The sequence below is a fragment of the Leptopilina boulardi genome, unplaced genomic scaffold (assembly GCF_019393585.1).
Source record: "Leptopilina boulardi isolate dan_hultmark-lab unplaced genomic scaffold, ZJU_Lbou_2.1 LbouV2_38, whole genome shotgun sequence".
Classification (NCBI taxonomy): domain Eukaryota; kingdom Metazoa; phylum Arthropoda; class Insecta; order Hymenoptera; family Figitidae; genus Leptopilina; species Leptopilina boulardi.
Window position 1 is genome coordinate 59,114 of NW_026137951.1, and position 14,160 is coordinate 73,273.

At 33.3% G+C, this 14,160-nt stretch overlaps 1 protein-coding gene across 3 annotated transcripts in view; it reads right to left on the minus strand.

Annotated features, from left to right (window-relative positions):
* Positions 1-739: 739 nt before the first annotated feature.
* LOC127288002 (uncharacterized) overlaps positions 740-14,160 on the minus strand; it is a 227,488-nt gene continuing 214,067 nt past the window's right edge. For all 3 annotated transcript variants that reach the window (XM_051315181.1, XM_051315182.1, XM_051315180.1), the window contains 3 exons: positions 11,592-11,928; positions 8,418-9,083; positions 740-5,028 (listed from right to left, as the gene is read on the minus strand). In XM_051315181.1, coding sequence (XP_051171138.1) covers positions 4,480-5,028; positions 8,418-9,083; positions 11,592-11,928 — 1,552 coding nt within the window. In that variant the 3' untranslated portion in view covers positions 740-4,479. The remainder of the gene's footprint in view (positions 5,029-8,417; positions 9,084-11,591; positions 11,929-14,160) is intronic.

Consider the following 14,160-nt stretch of genomic DNA (forward strand, 5'->3'; position numbering starts at 1 on the left):
ACTCTTCTCTTTCAAATATAAATGTGAAGAAGGCAAAGACTTTCCAACTCCTTCTTTTAACTTATTATTATATTAAAAAAAAAAAGAAAAACTTTTGATACAAAATTCATAAAATAAATTTATCTCTCTAATTATTTTCAAATTGGCCTGAGCTTTGAGAATTTTTTAAATTTTCAATTATATAATTTACTTATAATTTACTGATGTTAAAAATGAGAAATTAACATCTTTTTAAAAGGAGTATCATTAGCATATTACTTTTTTTTTTATTTCATTCACTTAATTGTATAATTAATTTAACTTGCTTGTTCTTTGCTATATAGTTTATTATATGGTCTTTGAGTGAATGTTAATGTTCCAAGTTAAATCGAGCTCACATTACTTGTCGTTTGTAAAAGTAAATCCTTCGAACTCTGTTCTTGGCAAGACTTAAAAGATCACGAGCATCATAAGTTCTCCATTACAGTTCAACTTGACGTTCATAAACGTTTAAAATTTAATTAAACTTGAAAAAGAGTTGAAAAAAAAAATTAAATTCAACTTGACTGAACATTTCAGTGTTTTTAAAAGAAATTTCATCGAAAAATAAAATAGAAAATTAATCATTTTTATTGTAATTTTTAAAAAAAAATATTAAAACTAAAATATTTTGTGCAATAATTTCTAGATTGATAAATTATCTATAATATATAAACATTGACAGAAATGACGGGAAAATAAATAAAAGACATTTGACATATTCGTTAGAAAATGAATTTATTTCTCTGTACCATATGTTCTATGTACAACGTAACGGTACTGTTGAGTACGATGATGTTTGACGGGACAGAACTTTTATAATAGTAAAAAAAAACATTAAGTTTAATATCGTTTGTAAAAATAGTCGTTAAATTACTTATAGCATTTCGTAGTAAAACTAAGCTCGTAAAATGAGAGAGAAAAAAAAAAAAAAGATGAAAGTGAAAGATGAAGAAAGAATGTGTGTGATGAGTAAGAGAGAGAGAGAGAGATATGAGAGACAGAAAATGAGAATACAAGAAAATAATGTAGACGTAAAAATAAATAAGCGATGTCGTTGCGGTGATGTGAGAAGTACAGTTTGTCGTGTACATTCTGTACAATCGTGTCATTATAAATGTAGACAAGTTTCGGAGAAAATGCTTTTGCAATTTGATAAAGAATAAAATGTGAAAAGATATATAAGGATGTTTACGATTGTCAAAAGTACAGAGCAAAACTTATACACTTTCGAGCTTGTATACGAGAGACAGACGCACACATATCCAAGGCTCGGGGACGAGTTTCGACGTCTACACTCTCACAGACATTCCACCCAAAAAAATAAAAAAAAAATAAAAATAAGAGCAAGATAAAAGATATATCAACAAACGCACATTGTAGAAAGAAACACACAAAAAAAACCCCCAAGACGTCGGAAATCGCAAAATGCAAATACTTTTTTTTTTCTTTTTGAAAGTTCGTCCTCGAGCCCGAAAATTGTCCCACTATTTACTTAATATAATAATCTGTTCGTTATATATATATATATATATATACGCATAGAGAAAATTATTTTATAGTTATATTGATTGATCTTACATCGATATATTGGCAGTTTGCATCGAGTTGTTTGTAATATAAAAAAAAAAAAATTGATGGACTCAACTCGATGGAAAGTGCGTCAGCTATTACCACTAGAAAAATTCACAAACGTAAGAAAAATTCTCCGTCTTTTTTTTTTTTAAATCCATTTTTGCGATCTTTCGGAGTCAGGAGACACAATACAATTCCTTCGGGTCGAATCGTCGATCGCACTGGACCCGTTCCCGTGAAATCGACATTAGCGACGGTAGTACCGTATCGAAAATCAACAAGTCTCCTTATTTTCCTTATTTCTCTTAACAGGTCAAAGCCAAAAAAAAAAAAAATATTAAAAAAGCAGACACGAATTTTTCTTACGTCATTGTGTGCGCACGTCTAGAAATAATTTTCTATATATAAATTGTCTCAACCGCGCGTTTTTTTTTTTTTTTTTTTTTATATAAAAGTACGGGTATGCGCTCACTTATACAAAAAAAATTACTACTTTTTTTTTTCTTATTTTGCCAAACTTGCGTAATTGGTTCTACCCTCTCACCACAAGCAAGGTTGATTATACTACGTCAGCTTAGTTAGCGAAATTATTAACTTTATCGTAGATAACAACCATAATTATAAGTCATATTGCAAAATGCAGTCACTTACTAATATGTAGTACGTAGGCACCTTTTGTGTTGACACGTTGGAACGTAACTACGAGGGCGGAAGAGAGCACAAATTGTTTTTAATTATATTTTCTGCCCCAGCGTTCCTGCGACAATTTTCGAGTTATATACTCTCAATCGCGCTACAAAAATTATTATTATTATTATTATTTATATTAATAAAATACTACGCTCACCGGATATTTAAAAATTAGCGTCAATGTTAATACTTAATACTGTGTTGACGATGAAATATTTTTTTTTTTAAACATCAAACACTAAAAAAAAAAAAATAATAAACTATTACAAACCCCGCAAGACAAACGAAGTATTCAGAAATACAAAATATCAAAATTGTCTTGACGAGTTCATTTTCTAAATTAATATTTGATTCGATTTCACAAAAATTAAAAATTTTTTTGTTTTTTTTTTCTGAAATCTAGAGTCCCCCAATGTATATGCCTAATTGAATTTCATTTATCTAAAATTGCACGTAACCCGTACTTCTAACCTAATTTACTAAATACGTCGGTAGGCACTCTATTCGAATCCTAGATTACTTTTTTTTCCGTAAAAAAAAAACTGCTGCGCACTCGTTACCAGTTCTAAAACGAACGTCATCCCAATTAAAACCCAATTTAGTCCCATTATAACAAATCAGTCGTATAGTGTTTTCTCTCTCTTTCACAAGAAACTCCTTTTTTTTCATTTAATTAAAACAACGATTTTCTTCTCACAAAATAAAAATCGAAAATTGCATGTAAGAATATAGATCATCACTGCTAAATAAGGTTTTTTTTTCTTCTTCTTCTAATAGAATTTCACAATAACTAATAAAACGGCTGTTATTATCAAAACTGTTATTTGACCAAAAACATTTCAAGCAAGAAATCTAGTACTTAATCTGATTTACTTTATCATCGAAAATAGGATTCATTGGTGAAAGAGTGAGAGAACTAAAGAAAGAATATAACTAATTTAATATGTTGAATAAAAAAAAAAAAATTTGTTTGCGTGCTCTTCGATTAGAATTTTTGATATATTAGAGAAAAAAAAAAAAAAATTTGATAAATGATTTGACCTCGAAAGTGTATGGCTATAAAATTTTGCATGGCTTTTATACTCTTTTTTTTGAGATGCACCTTATATAGTACCCACGCGAGAACGCTGGTTCAGATTGATAAGGTCACGTGCCGCAATGTAAATTAACATGCCCATAGTATGGAGGACGGAGACGTGGCTAAGGTTAAGTAGAAGGGGATCCGAGGTTACGCGAACCGTATGGTGAGATAACTATCGTCGATGTGAGCCAACAGTAACCCCCTCCACCCCTTCAAGCAGTTACCCCATCAAATCCCGGGGTTCGCCAAGCTTATATAGAACCAAGAGAGAGAGAGATAGAGATAGAGAGAGTGAGAGAGGCACCACAAGAGGTAATTAACCTTCTGCCAACCCCTTTGGTGCCAAGGCATCCCCCGAAACTGAACCCCCAATGCCACGTCGTGGTCCTGATATCCCACTTGGAGCATCTGCATAATCACGCTTGATTCCCAATGCTAATTAGAATCCGCGCTACGTAGCAAATACATGTCGACCTCCATCACCTCTGTTGCCGTGTGCCACGCCTCTCCTGGCAAGTCCGAAAAACTCTTTTCTCCGCCATCTCTCGCTTCGCACGAGACCACAATTCTAAGCGGATTCCAAGTAATTTATTGAGAGAAGGGAACTTCTTTTTTTTCACTTTGAATTCGACTTGTAAAATCCAAGTGTCGCTTTAACACACATACATAAAGTTTTTTTTTTTTTTTGAGAAAGAAAGATAAATTACGTTTGGCACGATGCTCAATTTTTCTCCCCTCCCCATTTTTTTTTTTATAAAAGATCAATTTTTAGAGAAATAACCAGTCACACTTAAAAAGGTACACAGAAGAGAGCGTAAGAATTCCCGTTGATGGAACGGATCAAAAGCAGTATATTCGCCATGGCCAAGTTAAAATAGATATGAGTCCGCAATTTTTATCTTAAAAAAAAGCACCTTTCTTCCTGCCAAAGGAAAATTATCGCAAATCGTCCAGTGAAGAAACATTATATATAGAATTGAGCTTTAATCTAGCGAAGAAATTAAAAAAGATTGACTTGAAGCGTTTACTGGTCGATTACGCGGAAAAGTTCTCCCTTTTTTTTTTTGACAGGAAAAAGCGAGATTTTCAGGATCCCTATTTTTTATTTTCTGTATTTAAAAGCGTCGCGAATAGCCAGCGTCGTATAATTTGCAGAGACTATCGGCACGACCTGAATGCATACCGGGTACAGAAACAGAAACGGAGAGTGCCTCCTGATGTTTTAAAATTTGCCGCCGACGTTGCCATGTGAATGTCCATGCTGCAATAATGGCAATTTGAGCGACTAGGAAGACAGTACCTGCCACAATTGCTTCACCCAAATTAATGCAACTTCCCATGAAGCCACTTGAAATATCTTCACTTTCAATGAAATTGCTGTCACGCGTTGAATTCATGTTTATTGGTTTACCGTCACGTTCAAATCCAAATTTATCAGTGATTTGAATTGATTGCACGAGGAGAAGATCTTCACGTGATTGCGATGATGTTGATCGTCTACGACGACGGCGACCAAATGATATTACCGATCGTACATCTCCAGTTGATTCCTCAACATCACATTGAACTGGCTCACATGTTGGCATACAGGGTGTGACCAATGCGCGGAATTGCACAACTTCTGAACTTGGGAATTTGAAAGCATCAAAGTGTGAGAGCAAAATCTGTAACAAAGAAATAATTACAACGTTATTTTTATTTGGAGAATTCTGGTAGCGAACTCTGCATATAGGAAAAAGCGCTGTAACTATAATGATTCGTGTCTGCTCGTAAAGTCATGTGTCGCAACGAATCTGCACTAGACACGAACCAGTCATTTTGATTGTAGTCTGTTTTTTTTTTTGCTAATACACTGAAAGAAGGTTTCACCTACAATCATCGTGAAGTCACCGTAAAACACAGTTGCAGAGAAAATATTGATGCTAGGACGGCACCTTAATGTTCCATGACGTTTACTGGTTAACACGGTGGCGCCACAATATATTTCACTGCACGGCATTGAAATTTAGATGCGTGCACGAAAAAAACTATGATTTCATCTGTATTATTGTATACCTGGTTTATAGGTGAAACCTTCTTTTCATGTACCTTTTATCTTATTGAAAAGAGGAACTTCGTTGAAGTCGGGAATAATTGCCCAAGAAGAGTAGAATGCGGATCAAGAAAGTATATTCAGTAGGGCGCATTTCGCGTGCCAATTCGAAACGTTTCTTCATCATCTTAATAGTTTCAGTTTATACTGTCAAAGCGTCTTTTTTTCCCCCAACGAGTTATTATAAAGAGGGAAAAAATTACCCAAAAAAAAAAAAAGATGATGACATATGCCTTAATTTTCTACCCGAGATAAATGTTTGGGATTATATATTCTTGATATTTTACTGCAGTCCGGTTTTTTTTTAAAAAAAAAGTCACATGGTAGCACGCGTCTTTGAGAAATGTTTCCAATTTCATTCAAAAACCGGTCTACTATATACTATATAGTCGTGAAACGTTGCCCTCCGGCGTGTGCAATACGTGACGAACATACGGTTCATGTCTTTTGGGTAAATTCCTGCCTAGAAGAGAGCCCGTTAGAAAAAAAAGAGAGAGAGAGAGACTCGTTTTTCTTCCCGCTTAATAAAATCAACTTTTTCCCGCACCAGCAGGAAGTCGATACCTCTCCAAAGCCGCTTGGTAAACGCCCTTGCGAATTTATGTTTCCGTCGTGCACTCGCGCGTATTTCATTGAGGCCGCGATCGACAAGCGCAGCTTCCTATAGTCATATAACACACTAAGGCCGCTCGACGTTTTATACCGCACAACAAGAAAATAACCTCTTTGTTTTCATTTCATTTTCAACTCTCAACGAAAATAAGTCTTTGTGGAGTCTATAAATGCGAGATGCGTTTTCCTTTTTCGAAAATTAAAGGAAATTGGAGACAGTAATTATTTGAGGGAAATTGGAATAAAGGCAAATGAAAATAAGGGCTTTTCATTGTGCAATGAACTGTTATTGGATTTCGTCATCGTTTGTTAAAAGTTACACTTGGCAATTACAGAAAATGCAATTACTGAAAGATAAAACTGTAGTAAGGCGCGCATTCTCTTATTCCAAACGGTACTGCTGAATACTGCAGCGTGGTAATTACAGAGTACGCGTGAGTCGGTGCCGAGGTGTTAATTAAACGCGTCGTTCGTTCACCGTCTTGAGAACGAATACACCTTCTCTATATACATATGCTCTTCCGCACAACAAACTAACCAGATCGACGATGTTAGGTTTACCACGTACTTGTGTGTCTATGGTATTACTTGTTAATGAAGCGATATTGTGCCTCCCTTCATTGTACCGTTGCAGTATATCACTCGACCTCGAGACATTTTATCAAGTGCAACTCGCCCAGAAATAGAGAGAGATATATAGGAAAATGTGGATTGCATCTCCATTCTTCTCGAATTCTAATTTCCTTAAGGCGGTACACGAAGAATTCTTCTTGTTAAAATGTCAGTTCAAAAGAACGTGAGTTTAGTCGAGACCCCTTATTTTCTGTCTCTTTATTCTTCGTTTCTCTTTTATACCCTTCAATCGACAAAATCTACAGGAAATACGCGGTTGAATTTATACGTAATCTTCACTTTAATTCGTCCTTTGTTTATCCCATCAGAACTGTTATTACATTCTAATAAAGCGTGTACTTCGTGGGGGCAAAATAAACGTGGAAGAGTCGCGAGGCGGTTAACGAGGCGGTGCCCATCTTTGTTTTGCCTGACACTCTATAAAGCTGTGCAAATTATCCACTTTGGTTATTTACAAATACGTTTATTTTTTTTTTCTTAATATCCAATATTTCTAATCCAATAACTTACATACACTCGGCTTCTCAAGTGGAAAGTCCAATTTTCCACATTAGCGGGGAAAAATCTAATAACTCGGATTAATACTTCCTTCTTTCGGTTCGGTGGCTCTTGTTGAGAAACTCTCTCTCGTGACATTTATGATTGTATTGACAGAGAAAATACCCTAGCGCAAAAAAAAAAAAAATGAACGCAGTTATCGTCGTCGTTCAGTGTAAAATTTTTTTCTCATCACAAAAATAGGTTAATCTTAAATGAAATAGAATTTTAAACAAAAATTCCATATTTAATAATAAATTACTATTATCAATGACTCATGTATTATTATTGTTGATTGAATTATAATTGTTCTTTTTTAAACAATTATTTATAATAACTATAATTGAGAAATTGATTAAATATTACCAGGAGGCAAATAACAAGAATAAGTATAGCGATTTGTTCTTTTTCTTTTCTTTTGGTATGTGAATAATTTCTATAATAATTATCGAGTCCTGTCATCATGTATCATCATGAAGAGGAAGGAGCGCATTGCGTTGTCGTCGTCGTTCGACCTGTTACGCAGAGTAAATTACTAGACTTCTTCTATAGCACCACTACCATAAAATCCGCCAACATGATTGATTAGCATGAGACGGCCAATCGTTAACTCACATTTTTTTTCCGTTAAGTACCATACAACGTTGCCTTCGCGCACGTGTCAGGTGCTATCGACATCTATCGTGTTATACCGTCGCTCGAGGTGCTATCACCAAGTCACGCATTCAATTATTAAATATTGCCAACACGAAATATAACCCAATATTAAATTCATATCGCCCACAGCGAACCCCTCTCCTACAATGATGAAAGCGTAATTACTTGAGGGCAAATAATTGTAATTAATGTCAGTGTGAGGTCTTTTAAATAATTTCAGATTGAAACTATCAGATTAAAATGCCACGACACTGATGGGATAATACGCCGCATCTTCCATACATGAGCTATAAACATTCACGTGGATGATTGTCCACAAAGATGATAAATGGGTTATCCGTTTAGCTCGGAAGCACCCTCTATTTCTTAATTGCCTGCTTAGACTGCTAATAGTTGCAATCACCATTTATGATAAACCATTCAAAGTTATAGCGCAGAATCATCTATTTTCTCATTTAACGCTCTACCCCATTAAAATTCCATAATTGAAAATAGAAAGAGATAAATATAATATATCCTTACCTTGCCAGTGTTGGTAGATTTATAAAGTGGTCCCATAATCACTTGATCCGTTGGACAGCCACGATAATCAATGAGAACAATTTCACTTGAATCAACGCCATCCAATGCAACCAATTCACGTACAAATATTTCATATGGACTGTTTGGATCAAGAATTTCAAATTTGAGCGCTAAAGGGTCACCAACTTCAGCCGATGGCACTCCATCTTTTCCGCTGCGATCGGTAATTTTCATTGCAACATTTGGTGAATCAACAACAACCTCCTCAAACAATGATGGTGTAACATCGCCATGAACACCTAAATCCACCTCATTTGAAACTGTTTTATTGCTCAAGTCATATTGGCAAGTAACAGCTAAACCCAGATCCGACCTCGTGATAATAGTGTCATGATGTTGAATAACCACATCGTTAAGATATCGACCCAAACCCTGCTGCTTTACATTGCATTCAAGATCGCTATAAGACATTCGTAGTTCGAATTCCAGTACTCCCTTTACGTCCTTCACGCACGAGTTGGGTGAACCCTTCGCGTATACCTTGCCATTAAACAGCTTGCTCGTCTGTATCCTTGTCACCATATCTCCAGCTAGACAGTCGATTGTCACGTTGTAGCAAGAACTCAACTCGTACGTTGATGCCTCTGGCACGTCTAGATAGGGTTCCTGAAACGTTATCAAACACAAATTGTTAATTAAACTAAAGCCCTCAAAGCTCACTAATTTATTTAAGAAGAAGAAGAAGAAGAAGAAGAAAAGAGATTTAATTTAAAATTGCTGATTACGAATCTGATGTTGGTTTTTCAAAATTCATAAGGCCACACAAACAAAAAAATTTTCAATTGATCCAATTCACTTGAAACTTATTACTCGGGGATTCACGTTGTCACCAGTTACAAATAGATTTGTACCCTGAAAACCCCCAAGAAACAAATTTCAAGTAAAACCAAACGATTTTTAGGGTTTCGTCGCCTAGGCCAGAAAGCCTTATAGTTTCAGTTTGGCGTCCGTCGTACACTAGTTTGGTTGCCATGGTAACAGTTACCATAGCAAGCGTTACCATGGCAACCGTTGCTAAGGATTTTTTTCATTAACAACGGTAATATTAATATTGTCCACGAAACCCTGCGATGGAAGCGCCATGCGCCTGCTTCTATCATATTTTCAAACTTCCGATCACCATATTGGATCCGCCATTTTGAATTTTTGAAAACCTCATATTCGTAATCAGAGATCGTAAAAAACTGTAATTACAGTTTTCTTTTCTTAAATCTCCACAGTTTTTCCTGAGCGTGAAAAAGGTTAATATTATATCAAATGCAAATAGAGATTTTGCTACAATTTTACTAAAAGAAAGATTAAAGAATATTTTTTTCATCATTGTTCAAGCAGATTATAAATCATACGTTCTATTGTCTTTATTCCACTTTTATGTATACATGTATGTGGTTCCTTCATTATCTTCTTTTGTTATATATATATATATATATATATATATATATATATATATATATATATATATATATATATATATATATATATATATATATATATACGAAATCCCTCTCTGAAAAACTATAAGCGACAATGAAGTTTCAACAGGTTGGCGAGAACAAGATTTTTTCTTTTGTTTTTTTCCACCCAGCGAAGGACCCCTAAGCGAATGTTCGAACTGTGTGCTCTTATACAGAGGGTATGTGTGATACGGAAAACGTGTGCAATAGAAACTCGATTTCGGACCGAAAATGCCACTTTAAACGCAATGCACTTTCAATGCACTTAAATTTTAATCTACTTTCACGTCATGACTATATATATATATACAATAATAATCAAATTTATCACCATTCATAGTTGTGACAAATTTTGGCCAAACTAATTTCACGTTTAGATAAACATAAACGCACTAATTGCTTTATGTATTCCATCAATTTTGAGATTATAACAAGAAAACGATTATTTTGAAATTAGGATTTTATTTTACATTTTTTTTTTTACTTTTTTATTTCATTTTTTTATTTTACTTTTTTTTACATTATTCGTAAATGATTTGCAATATGGTTTAATTTTTAGTTCAATGTAATCTAATTCTCATATATTTATTTATCGCGCAATTTCTAATGTGGCCTAATATTTAGTTTTACTAAACCTAATTCTTCTTTGGCTTAATTTTTATTTTTTCTTGTTTTTTGTTTGTCTTTGTTTTTTTTTCTTTATTTTTGGTCTAATTATTATTTAGCCTAATTCTCGTGTAGCCTTATCCTTCCGCAAATTTATATTTGGCCTAATATTTAGTTTTACTAAACGTAATTCTTATTTGGCTTTATCTTTATTTATTCTTGATCTTATTTGGCCTAATTATTATTTACTCTAATCTGTATTTAATATAATTCTCATGTATCCTAATCCTTACATAAATTATTATTTGGCCTAATATTTAATTTTACTACACCTGATTATTATTTGGCTTAATATTTTTCTAACCTAGTTTTAATTTGTCCTAATTTTTACTTAACCTAATTCTTATTTGGCTTAATCTTTATTTATTCTAGTTCTTATTTGGCACAATAACACTAATTCTTATGTAACCTAATCTTTATTTGGTTTAATTTTTATTTAATTTAATTCCTTTTTCGGCCTAATAATCACTTAATTTTCTTTCAATTCATTTTATTTTTCATAACATTCTTATTAAATTTGTCATGCAAAATTATCATCATGTTATTATCTTCTTAAATTTTCCATTCTGAGACAAGAAAATGATTAATATTTTAACTATATAACAAACTTGAGTAAATGCTTTCGTTATAATTAATTATTAATTCGAAAATGTTATCCGATGGAATTATATATGATTCGGTAAATAACGCTATGGCATTTTCCAACTAGCAAATCATTATATTATCGATGAAGTTATAACAGAGTTTTGCATAAAAGTAATCTATATATAGAGCACGGATCAAGACGTGAATTATGGATGATGTGATGCACTTTTAATAGTTGACTTTACTGAAATCGCGGAAGTTATGAAGACCCATTTTAAAATCAGAACGAAGAATCTTTATAAGAACGTATACAATCAAGAGGGAAGTTATGGGAAAGATAGAGATAGAAAGAAAGAAAAAAAAAGAAAGAGAGATAAGAGAGAGAATTTTTGTTTCCGGATATACAAACCTGAATGTCGGAGAGTGTTGCTCTTGAATGATGACTGAGACGGCACACCATATCACCAGTATCACCATAATCATACGAGTGACAACGGAATGGTGAACTTAAACAAAGATCACGACACTCATCAATGTTTGCAACGTCTTGATAGACCGAGTCAACTGTCTTAAGAATGCGACCTGTAATTTTCTTGAAATCACACAACTTTGTTGGTTCGTTCACGCAATGATTTTCCAAGTAATCCACTCCTTTTGCCGCTTCTAATGCACCAGATCCGGCCACTGTTAATCTATCCATGTCCGAGAGTTCGCACTCTTTCGTCGCGTTTACGTAGTTTGCAGACCTAAAGAAAACAAAAAAAATAAAGAAAGCAATTATACATTTGAATTCTCATTTCAAGCAGGATATTGAAAATCATCAGATAAAGAAACTTGTATTTCTAATTTCTATTTATAAGACACGCACATCCTCTTTACGAAAAATATAGAATTGTCATTTATTATGTCTATTATTCTGAATTGTTCTTTCATTTCTTCTATTGCTTTTTATCTTCTTTCCGTTCTTATATTCAATTTTCCTTTCTTTATTTCTTTCCTGTTCGAGTCTCTACTCTCTCTCTCTCTGTCTCCTATAATTGTAAAAGATTCCTCTATTATTCCTCTATAATCAAGACTCCTTTTTTTTTGTCAAGACTCGATTAATCTTTAAAAATGATATATAAGAAAGAAGAAGACATTTCCGAACAAGTTTGAAAAATGATGAAACTAGTTTTTGTCTATGGATTATAAAATTTTGCAGTGAAGAATTTAATTAAAATACTGCAGAAATGAATTTTTGTAATTCTAATTAATATGCTTTATTATAGTTATTCATTATTTCAAAAATTAGGAAAGAATTTTTCCAATCACAATTTTTGAAGACAATATCAAAAAAATCTATTTGATACAAATAATCACTCACTTGACTACTATTAAATAAATTTGTATGAAATAATTAATTATTTAAATCAAATAAACTGTGATTTAAATCAACAATTTCTATATTTGTAAAAAATTTAATTAAAAATTATTTCAAGGAAATATTTATTTGATAATTGTTGGATTATTTTTTATCAAATAATTTTTTTTTCACAGGGCAATAGTTAAAATTAATTTCTTTTGAGAAGCAATTAAAGTCAAAGAATAGGTTAATTCGTCAATGATATTCTTACTACCGAGTCTAATTTGCAAATCGAGCAAAGAAGTCGTGCACGCTATATATATATATATATATATATATATATATATAATATAAGCGAAACATGTTTGTCGCGTTCAACGTAATGCAAATGTATTACGACAGTTTTGTGATGTGAGTTCATATGTATATATGTCTCGCGTGTTTCAGGTTAAAAGCTCGCGTGCATCTCGTGATTTAGAATTGAAAAACAAAACAAAAAAAAAAAAAAAAAAACAAAATCAATTCGTATCGAGCGGACTTGATACTTTTATCAAAACCCGGTTCCACAACGTTTCTTACAATCCGATATAAAATGACGTAATGAGATTTAAAAATCCGCCAATCAACTCTATTTCTCTTTTTTTTTTCTTTATTTTATACCCGTCTATCTAATCTTGCAATAAATTTCTGATAGAACTAATTAAAAGTAGGTTGAATAATTTAGAACTGTCGCTTCCTTAATTGCAACTAATCACAGAAAATAGTCATTATTCCTGACAACTTGCCGGATGTTATGCCCCCATCAACAAATGAGAGTAATTTGTTTATCGTTGCAAACGATTTTCTTCATTTATATATATATACGATCTTTGAGACTCGTTTCAGAATCATTTCTAATTCATGTTTTGTCATCCCACACGTTGTAGTATTTTAAGTACAGGCGGTCTTTGATTTTTACAATTTCGAAGCAAAATATTTATGTGGTTTTTTTCATTCAGTAATAATAATTGTACACTCATACTATTGCCATGGTAACAGTTACCATAGCAACCATTTCCATGACAACCGTTACCATAGCAACCGTTTCCATGACAACCGTTTCCATAGCAACTGTTTCCATAGTAATCATTACCATAACAATCGTTTCCATGACAACCGTTATCATAGCAACCGTTTCCATGACAATCGTTTCCATAGCAACTGTTTCCATAGTAACCATTACCATAACAATCGTTTCCATGACAACCGTTTCCATAGCAACTGTTTCCATAGGAACCATTACCATAACAATCGTTTCCATGACAACCGTTACCATAGCAACCGTTTCCATGGCAACCGTTTCCATAGTAATCATTACCATAACAATTGTTTCCATGACAACCGTTTCCATAGCAACTGTTTCCATAGTAACCATTACCATAACAATCGTTTCCATGATAACCGTTATCATAGCAATCGTTTCCATGACAATCGTTTCCATAGCAACTGTTTCCATAGTAACCATTACCATAACAATCGTTTCCATGACAACCGTATCCATAGCAACTGTTTCCATAGTAACCATTACCATAACAATCGTTTCCATGACAACCGTTTCCATAGCAACCGTTTCCATAGCAACCGTTTCCATGGCAAC